A 23669-nucleotide genomic window follows, 5' to 3' on the forward strand; every position below is an offset into this window, starting at 1 on the left:
GCTTCATTAGTGGGGTTATTCCTCTTTCCTTACAAAATCATTTATTCATTTTTTCAATAAAGGCAGTGGATTAATTTGGTATCTTTTTCAAGAAAATATGGCATTCAGGGAGACTTGTTTTTAGTGTTTATCTGAATAAAACTATTAGAAATATTGAGAAATAATATTATTAGAATGATATTATTAGACTAGGTAGAGCTTCACCAAGCTTACAGAAAATGCCACTTGTTGTATATGCATACACAGGTTTTAAATATTAGAATAAGAACGGATGTGAGTTAACTAAGAGCTGTGTTTAAAAAATAATTAATTGCTTCATTTTAATTCATTACTTGTCTTGCTTGCATCAATGGGACTACTCATGCTGAAAGCCTAGATGTGATTTGTAAAAGCAAGGTCTAACTGAATTCACAATATCTGTGATGAAGGCTTAGCCTTCAATATTAATTGTTAATACAGATGGCCTTTTTTGTTTTAAATAAGAAGCGAGAATACTGACATGATCTCCTTCTAAAAAATCAAGTTAAGTACTTAACTATGTCTTTTCTTCCCACTAAAAGCAATCTTGCTCCTTTTCTCCCAGTTATTTATGGACGTTTTTTCATTAACACCTTTATTTTTTCCTCCCCTCCCTCTCCCTGCTCCCCACCCTCAACAACTGTAGATTCACCTCTGAGGGATCTTTTCCTTGTAAGCACTACAGGCTTTGCTTTACATTTGATTTATCTATCTTTGAGGGTGCATCATGTGTTCTTTCATTGCCACTTTTCCTGTTTCATTAATTTCCTATCTTGTAGACAGGCAGCAGTCTAACCACTGGATATCAGAAGCTGGTCTGCTGCTGAAAATAATTGTGAAATTAGCACATGTTTTTAGAAGGAAAGACACGCACTTGATATGCGACAAGCATGTTTTTGTACTTAAACCGTACAAACTGCCTCAAATACATAGAAGAGAAATGATTTGTTTTTCCAAATACTCTGGTGGGTTTAATTTATAGCTCCACAATCTTTTTGCCTAAGGATTTTTTAATTGTTCTAGTCTCGTTGGGAAATAGGAAAGACTGCAAATTTTTTTTCTAGTTTAGATTATGGCATTACTTAGTTTTTAGTAGTGACTTCTTCATTCTGGTACTGTTGGCTCCTACTGTACCTCAGGGTTAAAGTAACAGAAACCAGGGAACAGATTGACTTGTAATAATCACGAACATGGCTTGCAAACAAATGATCTTGGTAAGTACCAAAAGATATGGTCAATGGGATTAATACTGTACACTTTTGGCTGGGTTTCCTATGAGCTAAAGAAATAGACAAAACCCCACACAATGTACTCATGTACTCTCTTGTACAAGTTTAATGTTAAATACAATACTTGAGCTACTATTTATAAAAAGAAGAAAAAAAAAATAATAATACCTACTCTGGCTCCTGCCAGGTTATAGTGCCATTGTACCAGAGGGGAAACAGGCAGGGAAGATGGCCTATAAACAGATAAAAAAGAAACCCCCCCTTTTTCTGGCCACTGGGGTTCTGTACATGAGACTATGGGAAAGTGAGTAAAGAAGACAAGCATGCAGAATTTGAAAGTTAGGCTGTTGTATGGAAGCTTGGGATGCTTTTGGTAAAAGATGCATACACTCATTAATTATTGTAAATGTCACTGTCTTTTATGTTTAGTTCCTTAAGATTAAAGAGTGCTTTGGTTTAAGAAGACTGACTGAACATTGCATTAACCCCTGGTCCTGATCTTCTGAAGGGAACAAATTCAGGCACCCAAATCTAATTACATCTCTGGGGTTCAACACAGTTGGTTGTGCAGCAGTAGCTGAACAAACGCTAAATGAGTTCGCATGGGTACAGGAAGGAGTGTAAGTAGCAGCAGCATAAAACTCTGCATGTGCTAATTTTCCCTTTCTTTGCTTCTCATTTAGAGTTAGGTCAGAGATCAAAACAGTACACCACAGCTTGCAGTATAAATGTGATGCAGTCTTCTGGTGGAATTAGTCTTTTGTTTCAAAGGTCTAATCTTGCAAGGTGCTGAGTGCTTCCCACCCTATCAGTTTCAGCTGAACTGAGAGTACTTTGCAGTTCCTTTTAAGTTTGGGTTACAAATTCTTAGTTAACGGCAAGCACAGGTTGGTGGCAATTGAGGTTGTTATAGCAAGAAAGCATCAGTACCTGATAACAGATGGTGACATGGTGAATCATTTTTACTGTTGCAGAAAATGGACTATATGGAATATTTTTAGCAAGGTAAGTATTTTACAGTTTGAGTACTTTCTGGCATGACAATTTGCAATTAAGAAATTGCAATCTGGATATAGGCAACAAAGTGTTTTTTTTAACTATGCATTTGCTCAGCAATTGAGAAATTTGCCAGGTAGCAGGTTCAGCTGTGGTAAATTACACCAGTGATGCTATGGATTTTAGAAGTAGTCTGTGTACCCTTGAGCCATTCAATAAACATTATCGCCTGTGACTAAATGTGGATTGGGAGAGACATGCTTACATGCTGCCTGCTCAGTGAGTGAAGGCATTAAAGCTCTTGGGAAGGGAATTTAGAATAGATGTGATGCTGGAAAGTGAGCACAGCACACAGCCAAGTGAGAAATGGATCTCAAATTCTGCCTCTCCCCTGGGCTTAGGCGCTTATCTGCACTTGAGATAGGCCTCTTGGTCCTGATTTGGAAACCATTTCTTCTGCTCACGCAGGATGATGTACCTTCAGGACTGATCACTGTTTGAGCTCAGGGTGTAACTCTGATAACAGTTAATTGTGGAGACAATATTGTCAGCCTATGAGTATAAATTCACAGCTCTTATCTCCTAGAGCAATAGTCTAGCTACTGGGCTGCAGAGTAATTGAGAGGAAGGCCCCGGCTACTTGCCTTACAGAGCACTGCCAGTGTGCAACCAAACGTGCCCATGATTCACAGAAACAATGATGATGCTGGCAAGAGGCAACTCACTTCAGAAGCTGGTGGGAGGCAGAGGGTTCCCTGTCTGGATTTGCTTGTGATTGACTTCAGAAAGTCTTGGATAAAAGTTTTGGAAATATTCCCACTTGCATCTCTTCAAAAACTCCATTTCTGTGGACAAAATTCCATTATACCCCTCTTCTTTGAGCTGCTCTTGAAGTGACCTGCTAAAAGCGAGATGGAAGAGATGAACTCAATGGATATGATAGACAGGATCAAGAGTTGAAAAGAGAGAGTAATGACGCTTATTAATGGTGTAAGAGTTAATGAGGAAAGGAAAAAGAAACAAGAGAAATGAGAGTGGCATGCAGCGACTTAAAGATGAGAAGACATCAGTGAAGGAGAAAAAACATTTTGAAAACATCATTAGAAAATGCAATGCTAGGAATTACAGTAAACTGTAGTGTTATTTGGGACTCTGACTGCATTATTTATTGAACATTACTGAGGCCATTTATCATGCCAGCAGCCATAGTTTTAGCTATTGTGGGCCTCAGTGACGTCTGGAAGGATGAGTACTCCCATCTTTGATGGAAAGCTAGAGGCCTCTATCAGCAATTCCCACATCTGTGTATAAAACCCACACATCCTTTGGTTTTGTTTGAGGTAACTCTTGCTGCTCTTTAACAGGAGATTTAAATAAATAAATAAATCACTTCACTTAAATAAATAAATACAATCACGTTGGAAATTTCAACATGGATTTAAAAAATAAGCCTCGATCCTCTGGTATATCACTTCAGTGCTTCCTCCCCTCTTCCGCTATTATTCTACAATAGCAAATAGAATACATATCAATAAAATATGCTAGCTGAAGGTTTCTCTCTTCTAGGCTAGATGAGAAGGCTTAAAATCACTTTCAAAAGCTTATGGTGAACTGGACGTGATAATTTAAGGTATTGTTTCATAGTGTAATGTAATTAAGTCACTACTTCAGTTTTTATCACACAAAAATATTTAATGTTTTTATGTATCATACCAGTATTTTAAGTCATGTTGTTAATTCCATTTTAACTGGCATTCTTTTTTAAAAAGCTATAGCTTTTTATCAATGGACCTGTGCTAACCCACTCCAAACATCAGTTAAAATGTTTTATTCACAGTAAAATTCAATAAATTATGATGCGTACATCACACTACTGTGTTTTTAATCCAAACCATGTCATGCCTAGAGTGCTGACCCAAGAAACCAATCTGTTAATAACCATTTAACAATACCAGAGTGATTTGAATGGCTTTATATTGTTATGGGCTGCTTTGGATACCTGTGGACTGTGGCTACCTAGTTTGGCAGTGACTACTTGTATGAACAGCTGAGGGCATTGTTGTAGAAGTCAGCTGACTTGAAATCTGTCAAAGACTAGAACAGGCTTAAAGACAATTAACTGTCAACTCAGCATTTCCTTGATCTATCTTACATCAGAATTCTAGATTGAAACTGCCAATGTTAGAATTATGGTGAAAATTACACCAATGCTTGAAGCAAAACATTATATGTTATGATCTACATCACTTCACTGGGAACAATGAAGTGCTACTTCTACATATCTCACAACTGAGCACCTGTGTTTTTGGAATTTAATGCCACAGTACCATTTTAAAATGACTGTGTCATTTTAAGAAAGCTAACTGAAGGATAGTATTGTGTTTTCCTGCTGTAAGAATTGAATAGTATTGATCCTTTATGTGTTCCACCTCCAGGAACTCGATGTCTATAGAAGTCAGCAGGCTTTGCCATATTGGTGACTGTCTTGAAATTGGAGAAAAAGCTCAGATTTAGTTTTGTTTTGTACTAGAGTTTTGGCTGGTGCATGTAAAAGTGAGGACTTTTTCTTTGTTTCAGAGGGCTGATGGTGGTTTTATATTTTGGAGGGTTTTGGATTCTTTTCAGTGTCCCTGCCCTTTTGAACTCTCTCCCATATTACAAAGACAGCATGGATGCTAAATAGTCACAGTGCTCTGCATATTGCATACAATGGCAAATCCTCATATTTTCATTGTTATTAAGACTTAAAATATATGTTTAAATGTAGGAGGAATATTTTTAGAAAACAAATAAATAAAGAAAATACTTTGTGACAGAAAAGTGTGCTTTAATGCTAACTGGTGCATTTCTAACAATTTTATTAATGGATGGAAAGGTGTGTTTTTTCCCCACATAAACTGAAAAAAAAATCTGCTTAGTCTAAAGCAGACAGAGCCCATCAATGAGAAGAAATTGGCCGAACTGTGCATTTCCTCAATAACTTTTTCAGTCAGTGCTCACACATTATTTCAACACTTTCATTATTTGGTTTCTCTCTCTCCCTGTATTTTTCCCATTATATTTTGAAACAACCTTCTCACATAGACCTTCTAGTCATGTAAATCCTCAGATTTCAATTTCTTTTTTCCCCTTTTACACCACTATAAATATTATCAGGTTAAGTTTCTGGGAATACAAATATAAAACTTACTTACATTTCTTTTATTTAATTGAGGTAATCAGTTCCGTATAACCTACTGAGCTGAGCTGAACTTGAGATAGACCTGAAAATGACAAGAACTGATTTTCGAGTCTTGAAAAAGCAATTAGACATACATCAAATTCCCTTAAGCCAAAATCATTATTTCCAAGACCGACTGTCCTATCATTCATGAAATTACTTGTAAAACTCTTTGGAAAGTTTCTTCAAGGGAGTAGTATAATCTATATCATTATAGGGATTACAGCACACATGCAGACATTGTTGCAGTACAATTTAGGTTACATGTATGTCAGCAGCTTGTCAACTTTTACAAATTTAAGAATCATACATACAATCACAGAATGGTTTGGGTTGGAAGGGACCTTAAAGACCATCAGGTTCTGATCCCCCCCCTATGGGCAGGGACACCTCCCACCACAGCAGGTTGTCCAAAGCCCCATCCAGCCTGGCCCTGAACACTTCCAGGAATGGGGCATCCACAGCTTCTCTGGGCAACCTATTGTATCTGTTATATATATACATATACATATATATCCATATATCCATATATATATATATGGATCAATTCTAAATGTAAAGATTCACCTAGATTTTCCAACCTGTTTTCAGTATTTTTTTTTTCATCAATAGAATGGACTCACTATATATCTAGCTTCTCCTCACTAAAAGACACCATTCCTGCTACAAGAGTACTGGAGTCATCAGATAAATCAAAGGCCAAAGTGGCCAAGAATCTAGAAATTTAAAAGCCACTCACAACAAATAATAATAAATGCTTAACCTACCATATTTCCAGACTTCTCTTTCTATTCAGCTGATGCTGTGAAATCAGCCAACAACCATATTAGTTTTCCTCAAGACTGGAGTGTTTTTTTGTGGATGTTTTTATAATTCACTGTTACTGATTCTATGGGAAGTCTGACACTTAAAAAGGCAGTCAGGAATTGTGTTAATTGACATGACACTGAGAATAACCCTGTGGTCAGAATCAGCTGTAAGACAAACTGCCAGCATAAATTCCCTGTAAATATCTTTATCTCTAATATCTCTATCTTAACATAGACCATCTTCTGCAAGGTTTGGGACCAAAAATCCACCCGAATAAATCGAGTTCTGATTACATCATCCGATTATGATGAAGTGGAAGGCAGCAAAGGCGGCTGCTGATGCCACCTTGCCAGCGAAACCAGAATGGGCACCCATAGCAAGCAGGTAAAAGCAAAAAGCTGAAACTGCAATATCCAAGAAAAACTCTATAAAAGCATTGCTTGTTGACCATGCTGGCTTAACTTGACAGAATGGCAATGCCTTAGTGCATTACAGAGACAAGTTCTATATCCTACCCTGGAAAAGTCATGCTGGAGTAAAAGAGAATTTACTGAACAGCATTGAAAAGTAGTCTGGAAATCTCCTTTCAAAGATAAATTATTTTCTTAGAGGTGGAGAGTTATATAACATGACCAATTTTTGTTTTGTTTAAACACTACCTGTTTTTTATTACAGTCTCCCTTCTACTTCCTCCATTAGACAAGAAATCTTGTCCAGATAGGAGCAAATATAGAATCCTTTTTTTTCTCATTTTAGCCATTTCCACCTAAGAACGAATAACCAAATAATGACTGGGTTTTCCTCCTGTCCTTGAAATCAACAATACCTGATTAATACAAACTCGCCTAATGAAGACACCACTAGAAAAACTGTGTTCAGTAACGGACAATCGATGGGTGCTGTTGAGAGGTAGGTGAATGCACAGAAATTGAATTTTATGAATATTATTTTGAGATTTGTCATCGGATCGGTTTCCACTGCCTTCACACCCATTTATGGGTAGGATTGAGCCTGCACTTTGGCCGGTGAGGAAAGCTGGGTGTTGCAGCACTGCCCATCCCTTCCGCCTGTATGTATGGCTGCTGCCACCTGTGCGGCCTCGGGGCGGGCGGCTGGGCGCTGCACCCACAGCCCTGGGGCCCCGGGGCCCGTGAGGCGAGAGATGATGGGAGACCGGGGGGGTTTCGGGTCACGGTGCCCAGCGCCGGGTGCCACACGCGGTCGCTCCTTTGCCGCTCCTTCCATGGCAGCGGGGCCAGGCCTCCACCTCCCGCCGCCCGGGGAGGGCCGGGGGAGCCTCCCCCGGTCCCCTGGCACGGCGGGCGAGCAGGCCCCGCTGCCCCGGCACCGCACGGCCTGCGAACCGCCCTGCCGGGGCCGGGGCCGGGGCCGGGTGGGGAGGCGAGAGCCGGCTGCCGACGGCTCCGTGGAGCCCCGGGGCGGCCTCGCGGCACCCGCCCCTTCCTTCCCCCCGCGCCGCCTCCGCCGGGGGAGCCGGCGGGGCCCGTACGTGCCGGGCCGGGAGCGAGGGAAGGCTTTGCGGAGCGGCACGGCCGCCGCAGCGCCAGCCCCGCCGCGCCGCCAGGGACCGGGTGCGGGAGAGGCAGGGATGTGAGCCTTGGCGGCGCCCCCCCCTCCCCAAATAACCCCAAATCCCCAATCCCCCTCTTTTTTATTTATTTTTTTTATCCGAAAAGCAACCACAAGAAGAAAAAAAAAAAAAAACAAAACCACCCCCCCCCAAAGAAAAAAAAAAAAAAAGAGGGCGTGGGGGGTGGGGGGGATCCCGTGTCGCCGCCGCCACCCTCCGCTGGATCTATTGTCAGGGAAGGAGGAAATTGGCAGCCGGCGGCAGCGGCGGCACATCTGGGCGGGCACATCTGGGCATGCAACATCGGCTCCCGCCCGCCGCCGCCGTCCTCCAGCCGGCCGAGCGGATCCCTCCGGGGCCCCCGCGGGGCGGCTCCTGCTCGCCAGCCCCGGGGCCCATCTTTCGGGCTGAATTATTAAACCTGGCAGCGCGGGGGGGTGGGGTGGGCTGGAAATAAAGGCTGTTTTTTTTTTTTCTTCTCTCTTTTTTTTTTTTTTTTTCCTTTCCCCCGGGATCTATTTCATGGGGATGTGTTCAAGGCAAGAGCGGATTCAGAAGGATATTGACGTTGTGATCCAAAAGTGCAAGGCGGAGAAGGACTGCCTGTTTGCAGGTGAGTTCCCCCCACCCGGGCGCCAGCCAGGTCGGCGGCGGGGAGCCTGCCGCGGAGCCCGGTGCCCTTCGCTGCCGTTCCCGGCAGCGGTGCCGCCGCGGAGCCCCCTTCCTCCTCCTCCTCCTCCTCCTCCTCTCCTTCCGAGGGCATGTGAGGGCAGAGGAGGCCAGGAGCCGGCTGGGAAAGGGGGGGCATCCCGAGCCGGGGAGCGTGTGCGTGCGGCTGTGTCCCCCCTCTCCCGCCGCCTGGCGCAGAGCCCCCGTGCTTCCCCTCCGTGGACGTTTTACCCATTTTTTTGTTAAGTGGGGGGTGGTCGCAGGGGGTGGCCGAAGCCTCGTTCCCCCCCCAAACCCGCCTGCAGGGCCGGGGGCACGGCGGGTCCCCTCCCGTGCACGGCGGCGGGGGCTCCGGCACGGCGGGCGGCTGCCTGTTGCCGATGCCGGCGATGGAAATTCCTCGCCGTTGTTGCCATAGCACCGGGCACTTGTTGCAGGGGGCCGGGGGACCGGGTGCGTTTCCCCCCGGTTCCCGCAGAAATTCACCCACCAGCCCCGTTCCCAGCTCCCCCCGTCGGTGTCAGAGCGCCGGGCTGCGAAACCGCGGCGATTTCGGCCAAAATGAGGAGCGAGCGGGATGCCAAGTTGTCATAACGCAGCGCTTTGTGTTTCAGATTTCAGGTACTCTGACTCCACCTTTACTTTCACCTACACTGGAGGCTCCAAAAGGTACTCCTTTCCACAGTCGCGACACCCTTCTTTTCCTGCGCTCAGGGAGCTCCCTTGCTTCGCTGCCCTGGCAGGCTTTTTTTCCTTCCTTTTGCGAGGAGGATCCATCCGTAAATCATCTGCCTTCTCGCAAACGTGAACCGAGCAGGAAGCATGGAGGGAGGTGATCAGAAAGGTGATCCCAGCTGTCGGAGGCTCCTTCGCCTGGGTGCTGCTCCCTGGCGCTCCGCTGCTTCAGGCTTTTTGCTCCTGTCCCTAGAATTTCTGCTATACGTAAGCTTAAGTGAAGCACAGCAAAGGCATCAGTGTATTTGATACAAAGTTAATGCATCCTAAAAAAATATGAAAAAGCTATGATTTTATTAAAAAATAGGCCAAATTTCACATAGGCACCTTATTCTCTTGCATTTGAGAGCCATGTTTAGTCCCTTGACAGATGCAAGACTGTCTGCAATTGACCAAATTAAACTACTGAGACGCTAAGTGAAATGTCAGTATAGCTTATAAGGTTATGAAATTGTCTTCAGTGAATGGTGGTTTAAATATCATTTCTAAATGGATGTGAGGTTTTGGTTATAAACCTGATTGTGCATGTACAAATTTATTTGAATCTGTCACCATTTATCGTGTTCATCTGTTTTCAAAAGGAAATATTAGATGAACAGTCAAAAGCTCATGTAAGTTGAACACACATCATTTTGTCTCCCTAGACCTTAGTTACCTGGTACTTGATAGGATAATTACAGTACATGCCAGGTCGTCATCTTATCTTTTAGCTGAATTTTATCAGATTTGGCAAGATATCCTTGTTTTATTATTTCCTTTTTAATTTTCCCAGTTTGGTGATTGTTTTTCCTTCCCAGGGTATGCCAGGTTAAAGTACTGTGCTCTGGAGTCTGCTCTTTGCAAGTGAGCCCTTTGGTGCAGGCAGCATTCCCGCACCACTGGTTCTGCTCGGTGCACGCTTCGGGCCCTGGCTGCAGGGCCAGGCTCCCAGATGGGCTCCAGGCTGGTAGGCTGCTCAGGAGAATGCGTTCCCCACTCAGGATCCTGTCCTTCCTCACTGAAGGAAAGACAACTTAGGCCATGTTCGGTGGAGTACATTAGTTCCACTAGTAGCTGAGGATGAGATGTGTTTCTGGCTTGCTTGAAGTATGCTCTTTTATTTAGGGTTTTAGTATACGTTTGTTTTGGTCTTGTTTTAGAAGGTAGTTTTGAAAGGCTTGATACAATAAAAATTATCTTACAAAAAGTATTATTGTTTAGTTAAAACAATTGAATTTGAAAGTTACTTAGCACTGATCTCTAAACCAAATATTGCAGCAAGCAACCAGGAAGTGAAACCTGTCTATTGTTTCTCTTTTCCAAGCTGAATAAGGTAAAAAGCCTAAGGGCATAGCTGATGGAAAACAAACCGGTTTATAAATGCTGGAACAAAATGTTGTCACTTCTACAACGAGAGACGGAAGATGGCTGTGCATCTTGCAGCCTTGAATTTTAACTGGGGTCAGCATTTGCTTAGGAAACTGTCCACTGGAAACTAGGCACAGGATCTTGAATATTCAGAAGTTACGCTTACAGAAATTGGTGAAAGTGGGTTGTTACATAAAGGATACCCGAGTTTCACTTTCCTTTTGACATTTTAAGGACATCTTAAAAAGCATCCTTTCGGCTATGGATTTCAGGTTCTCTGCTCTTTTTTATGTTTATTTGGAAAGGTGTTTTATAATCTTCTTAGTGTACAGTGGCGTACTGAGTGGCCAGGTTGTGAAGTACATAAAACGAAAGCTCCAAGCCTTGACCGTCAAGGGCCAAGCTTTTATTTCTCACATCAAAGATGAGTTAGTGGTTTCTTCTCATAGGAGGTGCTGGCGAAACACCAGCTACCCTGTACTTTTGTGGTATTCAGACAGGGCTCCAGCAAGGTCTCAGGAAGGGTCCGCGGTGGTAACTTACATGCGGTATCCCATTAGGAGGGCACAGGGCTATTGAAGGATCTTTTTTCATGCATTTGTCCATGATTTTTTTCCTACTGATATTGCTGTAGCCCTGGATTTCTGAGTGGTGATGCTGTTTATGAAGCGTTGCATTCTGGAATCGTCCCTAAGTGACAAAACCTCTATTAGCTTGTGACCACAGACTGGGGATCAGCTGATAGGCCTAGTTCTGTTGCTTCAGATATTCAGTCTGATGACTTTGTTCTGCAAAATGACAAAAACATGGGTTTTCAAGTGACTGGCTAAGGGTATATGCTGGATTTTCAAACTGAGAGATAGATTTATATGAGTAAGAATGGTGTGTAAGGTGGATTACAGTATTTTAGCACTCTCTTGTTTTCCTTTGAGCTAAGTCCTTTCCATGCTTCATTTCCTCTGGATGTTCCTTAGGTCAGTGTGTGCTGTGGCTTTTTTTTATCCATAGTGTTTAGATACCAGAGCAGAACCCCCCAAAAACAGCCGATGTGTTTTCTGTTTGAGAAGAATTCTTGGCTTTACTCTTGTATATACATAGGTTGCAACAGTGCCAAGTTCGACATCTCTAAGGGTTTTCATCTTCATCCTGTAGCTGCCTCAAGTACACATTAAGTCCATTTGTCTGCGGTCTTAACATAGTCAGAGCCAGATTCTTAGTAAATTAGTGTAAGCCTATGGAAGTCAGTGCACCAGTATTGTTTCAGTATATGAAGGGCCAAGGATTTCTGTATTCATTAAGCTGTTAAGTTTACACCTGTGAGATTTTTCTTCCTTGAGCCAGCTTCTCAGCCTTTACCCGATTTTCCCTGCTGCTCATATTGATTGCACGGACCCCTCCTGGGTTAGTTCTGTTCAAACACTGGGGTGGTACATAACCACCTTGCAGATCACACCAAGTAGATAGACCTGATCCAGAGCATATTCATCGTAGCTTCAGTAGAGTTAATTTGTATTCCCGCAGGACAGTCCTGAACCAAACCTTGAGGGCATGACTTAGCTTTTGTTCAAGAACAGAGGTTCCAGGGGAACAAACTGAGAATTATTATTATTTTATTCATTATATAGACTCGTTCCAGCATTTGACCTTTAGGTCGTATTAAGCTACTATATATTGTATAAATAAGATATGTGTAAATGATCACTGCATTGGCATAAGTACACCTAAAGGAGATTGTACTTCTGCAGGATTTTTCTTGAAAAGTTAGGAGGGAAAAGTATCTGTAAGTGCAAACATATTTGTATTGCATGAATTATCATGAATAATCTTTTACCTGTGTAGTTTGATTGATTATTTTGGACAGTACTTCATGTTCAGACATTGTTTCTTTTTTTCTTTTTTTTTTTTTTTTAAATGCACTGTGCTCACACTTCCAAATTATTAGAGATGTTGTACACAGTGGAGATGATGCTTCCTAGTTTGGGGAGGTTGTAATTAGTAATTTTTTAGTAAAGCATATATTTGTACATAATATGGGTAGTAAACATGAAGCAAATTATTATCAATTTGATCATTTTTAATTTCACTGTCAGAAAGTGATAGGTACCCTATAAAGTGAGGTGTTCATTTGGGTGCTGTGACTGTGCAAGATTTACTTTTCTTTAACTACAGAATTTTGGATAATTGGCAGAATATTGGAAATGGCTGGATTCCTTATGATTTTTACCGCAGGATCTAAAAAGGATATTAAAGTATGAACACGTTGAGGTGCTTTCTTTTTTTTAAGAATCTCTCGTTTCCTTTGTCCTATTATCTGCCCCTGAATGAAACATTGCTTCTCCAGAAACCCTGCAGACTGAACAGAATTGTGGTCTGTCATCTTTGAAATAAAAATGCGTGATGCCCTGAAGTTGTTTTCATTTTATGTGTCATTTGACATGGTTTACATAAAAGCAGTGCTCGGTTGTGCTGAAGAAAAGATGTTTCATTTTCTTAGTGTTTTTCTCACCTCCACTTTTTTTTTTTTTTTGAGGCTAACCAAGGACATCATGTCAGTCCTGAAATATCTCTTTATTCAAATATGTACTTAACTATCATTGGCAGTGAGGGACAGTGACAATAATCTGCGCATGAGAACAGGTCTTATATTGCAGCATGTTGTTAAGAAACTAGATAACACGTATAAAAACTAAACACAAAAGCTAGTTAGTTCACATCTCTCATTTGCACAGTGGGCTCTTGTTGTCTGCTTTTTCTACATAAGCAGGATGATCATATTAATGGCAGTTCTGCAGAAGCAAGGGAAGTTAAATGTTGGTCTAAGATAATTGTTTATTTTTGCTTAAAGCAATGATGAATTGTTAACTTGATATTTTTCTTTTTGTTTTCTATTCGAGGGCGTACACATACTGCTTAATACTGCAACATCAGAGATTCTGATGTAAACTGATGAGTTAATTCCCACCTCAGTATAGCAGTGAAATATTTCACAGTTGGGAAGTTGTGGCACTGAAGGAGTAATAAATTGTTTGAGGCTATCTACAGATAGAGACATAACCCGTGTATCCAAACGTGTGGCACATTATATGTCCGCTACGTGTTTGAACCATTCGTTGGTAAATAGATTCATATGATTGTTTTTTCCCCTTTAGTGGTATGCCCTTTGAGTTTTCAGGTTCATACTCTAGTGTTACTTACGTGAATTTAATAAAATTCTGTCTACATCAGATTTTCCATTTGTTGAATAGTTTCGAAATCCTGGTGTCATTCTGGTAATGCTGAAAGTCAAGACAAAAAAAAAGTGAAGAAAGTAGTTTCAGACTACCTCATGTCTTTTTTATCTTAAAATTTACATTCAGTTTATATACTATATCAAAAAGGAGAGATAGAATTGAAAAACATTTCTAATCCAAGACATAAAAAATATGTCCATACAAAAATATCAAAATGGAACACTTTTCTGAACATTTTAATTTTCTGTGTTCATTTCCAGTGTGATCTAGTTTAAGACCTTTTTTTTGTCTGTTTTTTTTTTTTGAATAGGTTAATTTTAGCCTAGCTCCTTTGTCTCTTTTCGCTGTTTACTGGCTTAAGGGAGGGAGCAATGTAATGGCTGGGAAGAAGCTGTTGGACTGTTCCTTTTAGAAGCCGTGGTGGCTTGCATCAGATGCAAGTGTCGCTGAAAGTATGACTTAAGACTTAAATGGTTTTGATGGAATCCATTGCTCTGAATGGTTTTAGTTTAGCTGGAATCATTTTTATAGAGGCCTTAGGAAGAGCTGATGCAAGTACGGTTCATCTTCTATTGCTAATGGCTGCACTTAACTTTTTGTTCAGGTTATTTAATATGCAATTGCATTCCTAAAATCTATCCCTACTGTATGTAGTAAGATAGATATGAAAAGTAGATACGCAGCTTGTACTTAATTGTTTATTACTGTTTCAAAACAGATGGAATACTGTACACTGCCTTTCAATTTGAACTTTCTTATCAAATATGACTTAACATTTTTGCTGGGACTGCACCATTTCCTGGAAGATAAGTCTGTGATGTGAGATGGAAGTCTAGTTTAGATATAACATGACATGCACTGAGATTTTCATTTCTTTGTTAAGGATTCTGTAGATGCAGTAATGTTGAATACTGCCATGGATACTTTTAAAAAACAGTTTTGTGTCAGGTATTAATTAAGTTTCAGTTTTAAAATCTCTCTTTAAGACAAGCCCCTCTATGAATTCCAGCTAACCTACCTATTCTGATACTATACTGCCTTCTAATATTGGCTGTGTAGTACATACATGAAACTTAGCTGTATATTCCTATAGATAGCTTTTTGATAGATGATACTACAAGAGATTCAGTAGATGTAATTTAACAAATGATTCATCTTAAAAAGATATCTAGTAGAACACTGTAGTAAAAAAAAAGTGATTAAATGCAATGTTGAGGGTTTGTTAAAAGCAAAATCAAATCCATTCTACTCACGGTCTCATTGAGCTTGTCTTCATTTGGTGATCTTGTTTCTGACAGATTTTTCTAGCCTTGCTGTTAGAAAATCAGTAGTGTCTGAAGTGAACCCAATCACCGTCACTGCATCTGGTAAAAATGACATTCTTCAGGGATTGTGGTCTTCTGGAGATCCCAGACTAGTCTGTTGAAGTGAGGGGCTGTCCTCTCTCTGCTACATACTGTACTGATACTAAGAACAATACATTCACATCATTATTATCTATTCTTTTGTCAGAAAAACATGTTTTCAGGCATGTAAATAGCCTAGTTTTCAGAAGTGCTGAACTCCCACACTACATAGTAGTCTCAGTATTACCATGTACTGCTTAGCACCTTTCAAAAGCTTCAGGTTCTTTATGCAGGTGTATTTGTATGCAGTGGTGTTTCAATGTTTCAGTAGCACAGAGCTGGGAAAAGTGCTTGAAGGTTTCTACAGAAAACATTTTCAGTAACTTCTTCTTTTTCTGCTTTCATCACATATTTTAACATATTAAGTACCTAAAATAAACCTGTAGGCTGTCATTGTTAGTCTTAATGTGATAGGACAAATAATTTTAAAAGTGGAGTTCATTGTGACAAAATAAATTTAGATCACTTTTGTCTGTATTGGGACCAATGCCATTTCTGATTTTTCATGCTAGTCCCTAATAATTACCCATATTTTTCATCGCTCATAAATAACGAGCTGAAGATACCTGTTGGCATCTTTCTTCCATGGACTACTTACTGTGCAGAATGTGAATTCTTATTTGAGTCAGAGTCAAATCACTCTGAGCCAAAACACCTAGATTAATAAGCTTCAGCAGGTGGAGGGAAAGCAAATTTTAAACTGCTGGGAGAGTTTAGTTTAGTTACAGATAAAACAGTTAGTTTAGTTACAGCTAAAAACGGGATGAAAGGTGAATAAATCTAGAAAAGGTCCAATGTGCAGCTCCACCTTAGCATTAAATAAATCACACTTACGAGTACAGCTTTTAAGAATTAATGTCCTCCTTGCTACAGGAGGGTGAAAATTTTTACGAATGTTTCATTTTAACTTGCCTCATCTGAGGAAAAGGAGCTCCTTTTAACAGAGTGAAATTGACTCATAAAAAATAAGCCTGCTATCCTGTACAGCAGAAGCTAGAAAAATCTCACTGAAAGAAGAGGGACTAAACAAGGTACAGAAATACATCTCCTTCCAATGCCTACCCCTGACAGCCTTCTGCGTGCTCCAGATCTAAATGCCAGATTGCGTCCAGCCTATTTCTATGGGAGGAAGAGCAGGAAAGAGCCTTGCATCATGACTGGGAACAATTGTTGCTTTTATGAGTCAGGCTTCTCTTGGGAGGACCCATTACATCGAGGGAGCTTTATATCAGACACTGTGTTCCCTTACTACAGGGGTTAAACAACATCATAAATGCTTTTGGCATTGTCTAATCCAGTGGGAGTAGGTCACAGTCTCGCACATACTCACACAGGGTTAGTTCTCAAGGAGGAAACAATCATGGGCGAAGGCTGCGGGCTGAGTATCCTTCCATGACTTACATGAAGGCAGAGTACTGGTGTGAGCCCTGCAGAAAGGCTTTGGCTTTTCTTGGCTGTTGTAGAAGACCACGGCCCGTCCTAGCAATCAGTATCTAGCTGAATCCCCTTGATGGAGTTCTTCCCAGGGAGACTTGTGTAGTGCTTAGCAGGAGCCCGTCTGGAGCAAAGAATTGAGGGCAAAGAGGAAGCTCAGAGAAACAAGCAAGCCCTCTAGATGTCTCCTTCCAGCCTCAAGGCAGTGATCAGAAATAAAAGGAGAAACAGCATGCCTCCTGTGTAATGAAATATACTGTTTGCCAGAAGGGAGTGCAAAAAATGGTGATACGCCATCTGTAAAAAGAAGTATATAATTGAAGAATAAGTTCCTTTCAAACGGTGTAGCATTCTGCATTTTTCTCATGTATTACATGTTGCCATCTTGAAATCTTGTTGCTTTAAATGAATGTTCCACTTTATGTTTCTAGGTAAGAATTTTTCATATTTCAAGAGCAAAGCTAGAAGGCAGGATAATTTTGCACTGCTCAACTGCCTGGTTTCTACCCAATAAGGTGTTTGTAACAGATAGCATTTTCTCTCAAGTAGGAAAAATAGCCCGTGGGTTAGACATGGTATTCCAGGTCATTAGCTTTTCTACAAATGATAGAATGATTTATTTTAAGGTTGTTATTTTGCTTGTTTGTTTTGTAGTTTTGCTCATTCTTACTCATTCTTTTTTCTTAATGTTGAAAAATTTATCTTTAATGGGAATTCTCACCCAGTAATAATCATATCATTATGAAAGATAGGAAAATAATTAGGATGCTGTTCTGTCAGAGTAGGGCCTGGGGTTCATAGAGGTGTTAAGACCAGGAAGCACTTCCTTGTCTTAAATGTACTTGCTAATGATCAACTGCTTGATCTCAATTACAGCAGGGTAAATCCAGAGTAATTCCTCTCATGTGATGGGGCTCACTTGGGTCCACAGCGATGCTGCCAATTTTTTTTAATTCGTTCCTGATGACACGCCTAGTGAGCAGCAGTCCAGGTGACTTTTCAGATGGGGACTCAGGAAGATCAGAGTTCTGTTTTAACACTGATGTCTTTGCAGATATTCTCTCATATTTGGGTACGTTCCTGGATGGTGGGAGAGCAGCAATTTATCCAAGGAAACACAGCTTTCATTTGTACATTCTTGTCAAGCCACTGTCATGGCAAAGTGCGAAGATAGAAGGCCAGTTGTAAAAACTATGCTGTTCTGTATCTTTTTCAGCTTTAGCATCTGAAAACCAGGTTGTCACAGTCCTTTCTTAAGAACATAGTTTGCTAGGCCACATGAAAATCTCTTTACCTGTCACTCATTCAGAACGATTATTAGATCTTAAACTGAATCCCAAAATGTTTTCAGAGCCTTTTGTACACATAACCATTAGTTGAAACAGTTGCTGATTTCTTAAAGAGAACTGTTCTGTGAATACACCTAAAAGGATTGTATTAACTTAGTCTACATTAAAAATGAGCGACATTCCCAGTGTGAAAACTGGTCATTTCACTACATATTTGTTCAAAACAGTGGAAGCATTAAAAAAAAACAAGAGTTTTACAGTACTTCAGACAAAAAAAAGACAACCTGCAAGTGTTAAAAACTTCTGGAAAATGTACATTCAGTTAATGCTTTATAGCAGTTATGGGTACTATCAATGGTCCTACTGTATGGATAGATAATTACAAAAATTAATGTTTTCTACAGGTTGAATATGGTACTATGAACATTACATCAAATCTTTGTACTTTGCCGTAGTTCTAATGAAGTTCCAACTGAAAACTGAGCTTACTAATTCTTGTCTTGTAAGAAGTTGTAACGTTAGAGAATTATTTTGTTATGAAGATTTAACTGTCCTATATAGCAAGGCTTGTTAAGCCTGGTGTAAAATTTCATTAAGATTTTGTAGGCTTGTATGTTGAAAAAGGACTCATGTTTTATCAGTGGATGATGATAAGACTGAAACTGGATATATTTAGGTGGCAACAGGGGCAATGTAACCCTCTGCGAGAATCACCTTGGGTGTGTACTAGTTTTGTTAACTCAGGCCAATAGAATTTTTAAAGTAGCTTAGTGTTGGTCTCTAGAGTATGAAGTGAAGAGTCACCATCATCAGCTTACAAAAGATGCAGTCTCTCTTGCCTTTAGCTGGCTTGTGTGCACTTTATTTACACCTTTTGCACCTTTTATTTACAAATATCTGCATAACATGAGAGCAGCAGAACATTGGGCATATAGTTGTGCTTCCTAGATGTTCCCCATGCCAAATTTAGCTATTGAAGGAACTTTCACAGCAAACTTCAGTCTTGGTTAAAGGTGCCCTGCCTTTGTTACTGAAATAAAATTACATGGGATTAGCAGCCACCAGTTTAGTTCTTGTTAAGGTATTTTACTAGGTAATCTCTATCTGAAAGGACATCTACAATTCCATGTTTTGGATATTAAATTTTGTTTGTTTGAATGTTTGTGTTTAGTATTCTTGCTCTTTGTACCAATTCGTATATTTATTTTGAGTTTAACTAGAATAGTGAATCAAAAGACGTACATCCTCCCTATGTACAACACTATAGGGAGTAGGTGAACAGAAGAAGACTTAAGGCTCTTTCTGTACCTGAATTTATGTTATACTGATAAGCTTTTATTTGTTTTACGTCATCCCTCTTTTTTTGAACAATTGCTTACTATATTGTTTCTGTGTTTAAACAACAATAAATAGATATTTAAAATACTGCTTCGTAAAGGTGTTACCATTTATTTAAGGCATGAAGAATTATATTCATCCTGTAGTTCATCTAAAACCCGACCTTTGTCAAGGACAACAGACACACAGAGATATGGAGTGTTAATACCTTTTACATATAGTGCTGCCTCACTTTGAAGCAGGCATGGATGTGTGGAAGCTACTGGCCTCCTAGTGTGCTAGTAAAGATTAGGCATTTGTTGCCTGCGAAGTGAGCAGGAATTGCAGCTGCATGAGTAAGGATAAAAATTTCAAAGGCTATCAATTTTGCTTGTGGAGGACATAAACTGATCATCATTTAGGGTAAAGAAAAGCTTTTACCCTGGCTACCAAGTCTTTCCCCACATCCTCTGTTAATAATGGCGTCATCAGGCAAGAGCAGCAGGTCAGGTCTTTGATGAACTATCAAAGAAGGGCTCTGTGAAAAAATGGCATGTCTTCTGTGGCTTGGCAATTTTTAAAGCATGTCTCCGGCTTATTTCAGAGTATGTAACAGTTGTAGAGCTTTTGACATCAGTTCTGAGAAAATTGTCATAAATTGCTGGCATTAATGAGCATTTTGCTATTGCTGTGGTTGCTTACAGCATATTCCCATCTGTATTTTGTCCCAAGTTAATCCTCTGTTGTACTTTACGTGATGTAACATTATACATATTCTCAGCTAATTTAAATTGACAAATTGCCATGGAATTCAGTAAAGTCATGCCAACTTATTGCAATGAGGAACTGCCTAATTATATTCATCTTGTTAAAGAATCTTAAATAGAGCAAAGTGGGGCAGATATGCCTGAACTGATAAAGAAGTTTACACACATGGTAAACATGTGTTCTCAGCAGTGTGGCATTAGAGCCGTAGGTCTGCGTGTGGTGTGACTGCATCAGCAAAAGTGCTGGCCAAGACTTCCCACTTGCAGTGCTAGGATGAGCTTCACAGAGCCCTTGCCGGTCTGTTTGCAATGAAATCGTTCCCACATGATCACTCTGTCCCAAGGAAAGTCCTTTTCCCCAGAAAATACCATCTCTGCACTCCATCTTGAGAGATAATGATAACTTGAAACTGCGGAAGTTGGAGGTTTCATGCCAGTCCTGGCCATGTCATTTCCATTCTGGCTGTGCCACTGGCGAGCGGGGCTCTATGCAGTTGTCTTTGCATTGCTTCCCAACTTCTCATTTTCCTCTTTTCTGTCTGCTAGCTTTTTGTTTTCCAGAGTTGCTTCGCATGTTGATTTATTCTGACAATAACCATATCCATTGTAATCATCCTGTTGGAGCAGACAGATATGAATTAGTTGGTATTATTAACAGTACTAAGCAAGTTAACACAGAACAGCTATAGATGGCATATCTTTCACTTCTATTTGCATTATATATATCCCGAGATGCTTGTTTTGGTTCTTAGGAAGTTACACCAGAATAACAAAGGATAAGACTGTTAACCAGAGAGATCACTTATTCATTGCTGTTCATTATTCTGGCTTTTGTGTCTAATCTGTGGGTGGATAGGAAAAAAAAATCGGTTGAAATAATTGCAGCTGCAGCTTGAGTAGTAGTTGGCTGATTTCGATTTAAAAACTTTTCTAACTATGATTTCTGTTGTACCCAAGTAAGACTCAACAGAGACGTTTAGAAATAGTATGCATTTCAGATCTTTCACTGTAGATGCTGCACACATATAAGAATGTATTTTAGCTTGAATCAATAATTGCTCTGTGCTCTTAGGCATATTAGAAAATGTTTTAAATAGGACTGCAAAGTAAATAAAATAGATGTTGCTTTACTCTGTGTCCTGTTCCTCAGTTTACAGGCTTCTTACTCTTTAAAAAGCACTCTTTCTGGATCTTTGAGATTATTTTTCCAGTAACTTATCTTTCAGTTCAGTCTCCCTTGGATATATTCTGATATTTCCATCAGTAACACCGCACAATTTGTTAGGTACATGGTGCTGTTGTCACTCTGAACTTCCAGGGTGTTGAGTACTTGCTTTGGGAATCAATAAAACCTTCCTTTAATGCATTTATCCAGTAATGTAACCAATGTAGGGCAACTGTTTGCCCTCTGTGATGCTGTTTGAAGTTTTCCTCGGTTGGCTTCTGCTTTGTTCTGTACTGATTTATGTGACAGGTGGAAGCTGGTCCCTCTTCATGTCGCAGGCCAGTTGGCGGAGTTTCACTGGTGCAAGCCAGGCTCTGTGGGTATGTCAATGCTTTTTGAAGGGTGAAGCTTGAAAACCAGGTGTGCCTGTTGGCACTGGGTCGCTGTGGCCTGCACCACTGCACATCCGAGCGACTGTTCTCCGCTGGTGCCAGCGCAAGAACGATGCATGACGGGCTGACAGATAGCCCAGCTCCTCGGCCCCGTGTGGTGGGAGTCAGCCAGGGGAAATAAATCATGAAATACTTCAGTGAAGTAATGGTGCGGGGAGGAACACCCTTTTCTTGCCAGCTAGAGGACCGTCAGGCAAGCGGAAGGAGTTCTGTGAGTTCAGTATCTGTGAAATTTGGAAAAAATAGGTTTAAGGTGGATTGCGGGCCTTACTTATTGCTTTCTGGCAGGCTCTGAGTTCTTCAGGTTGAACATAAAATATTTGCTGCTGGAGAGGAGCTAAGCAGAGAGTATTTCTTTTCCATTACCAATTTCATATCTTGTTTGCAAACCTGCAGCATATGCAGCCACTCCAGACCATATCAAAAATGTGCATGCATGTTGGTTTTAGACGTTGCCAGCTCCCTCTTTAGCATTCTGCCCTTTCTCAGAGGTTTTATAGCCCTGAATACGTCAGTTGCGCTCCATAATAAGAATTTTCTTTTTCTTTCTTTCTTTGAGTCAAATCTGTGCGCATTTTTATATGTACATGCAAATGAGTTTAACCCCTCAGGTTCCTGGTAAGTTGCCACAATGGCCAGGAGCGTGGCAGAGGTTCTGCACCATCGCCTCGGGGAGCATTAATGTGTGACTGTACACGCCAGAGCCTTGTAACAGGAAGGGGTTTGCTGTTTCCTTTTCGTTGTCACTGCTGTTGCATGAAGACTATAGAAGAGAAATCCGGAGGAGTGGTAAGAAGAAAAAAAAAAAAGGCAGGGGTTTGGATTCGTCTGGGTTACAATGGTGCAAAGTGGAAGCGATGTCATAAATCTCTGTTGGGCTGTGGATGGAAAGGCATCTTTATTAAAGAGATTACGAGTTAAACAGTGAGGACAGGATAAGATGTTATTTGTTGCTATCCATCTACTTTCACCTATAAAATACTTAAGAAGACAATAAGCACAATGTAAATAGCAGCCTCTTTTAATTATTTGTTTACTTCTCTTTTGTCTGAGAGTTGCTAATCATTTATTTGTAATGCTAATGAATAATTCTTTAAAGAAGTTGAAGCTGGGTGTGTTAGGTATTATGGTAGCGTTACTTCCTTCAGAGATGTGTTGCCAGGTTTTGTTTCATTTTATTTTTAAGAGTTGAGGCTGATCCATATCATGTCGTGTTCTAATATATATATGTTTTTAATTAATTAATTTATGTATCTGACTGACATGCATTCAAGGCTCAGGTGGATAAAACAGTGGAGCTGTTCTGTCTCTAGTATTCTGAAGTTTCTTCTTGGGTTGCTACACATGGCACTGCAGTGGTAGCAAGTTATCTGGGACATCAGCAGTTACTAAATGAGAATCCTTTACTGCTCTCAAACTTCAGTGATTTCAGTGTCTAATGATTCAATATGCTTGTGATCAACTAGGTAATGTTCTCTAGTGAGAAATTATTAAATTGTGAGGTGAAGGCTGAGTGGCCTGGGGTGATTTTGAGACTTTTCTGTATAGATTATTTTTACTTTGAAGTCAGTTGGTCAGAACTGCTGAATTTTTTATTGTTGTACTTGACAAGTTTCAGTAGATTACTGCATAAACATTTTCATTTTGCAGCTGATTCGTATTTTGGCTGAAATTAAACACAGAAAAGGTTTCTACATTTAGTCTGTTCCTCTTCACCTCAAGACTATGTAAATTGATGAGATGACATAAGCCTAATTAAAGAGAAAGTGCAGTAGAAATTCCTTTATATGGTTGTATTTTGCCTGTATCATTCCACTGTTTTCAGTTAGAGATGATTGGATTAACTGAGGCCGATATTTAACGTTTGACCAAATTTCATTTGGAAATAATTCCACTTATGCTTTAAATTGCTTTGGTTTGTTTTGCTGTCTTAATACCTGTAGCTGCTGTCATCTTCATAAAGTTAAAGCTATGATACTGGTTTTATTTACAAA

At 40.4% G+C, this 23669-nt stretch overlaps 1 protein-coding gene across 5 annotated transcripts in view; it reads left to right on the forward strand.

Moving 5' to 3' along the window:
- PARP8 (poly(ADP-ribose) polymerase family member 8) overlaps positions 1 to 23669 on the forward strand; it is a 125914-nt gene that overhangs the window by 7573 nt on the left and 94672 nt on the right. Inside the window, exons 2-4 of one of the 5 annotated variants that reach the window (XM_080575168.1) lie at positions 7030 to 7182; positions 8404 to 8477; positions 9148 to 9202. In XM_080575168.1, the coding sequence (XP_080431294.1) occupies positions 7166 to 7182; positions 8404 to 8477; positions 9148 to 9202 (146 nt within the window). In that variant the 5' untranslated portion in view covers positions 7030 to 7165. Of the gene's footprint in view, positions 1 to 7029; positions 7183 to 7253; positions 7343 to 7362; positions 7885 to 8403; positions 8478 to 9147; positions 9203 to 23669 lie in introns of those variants that run through there. The other 4 variants (XM_080575167.1, XM_080575165.1, XM_080575164.1 and 1 more) reach the window with 4 other exon arrangements.

This window comes from Anser brachyrhynchus, assembly GCF_964034855.1.
Source record: "Anser brachyrhynchus genome assembly, chromosome: Z".
Classification (NCBI taxonomy): Eukaryota; Metazoa; Chordata; class Aves; order Anseriformes; family Anatidae; genus Anser; species Anser brachyrhynchus.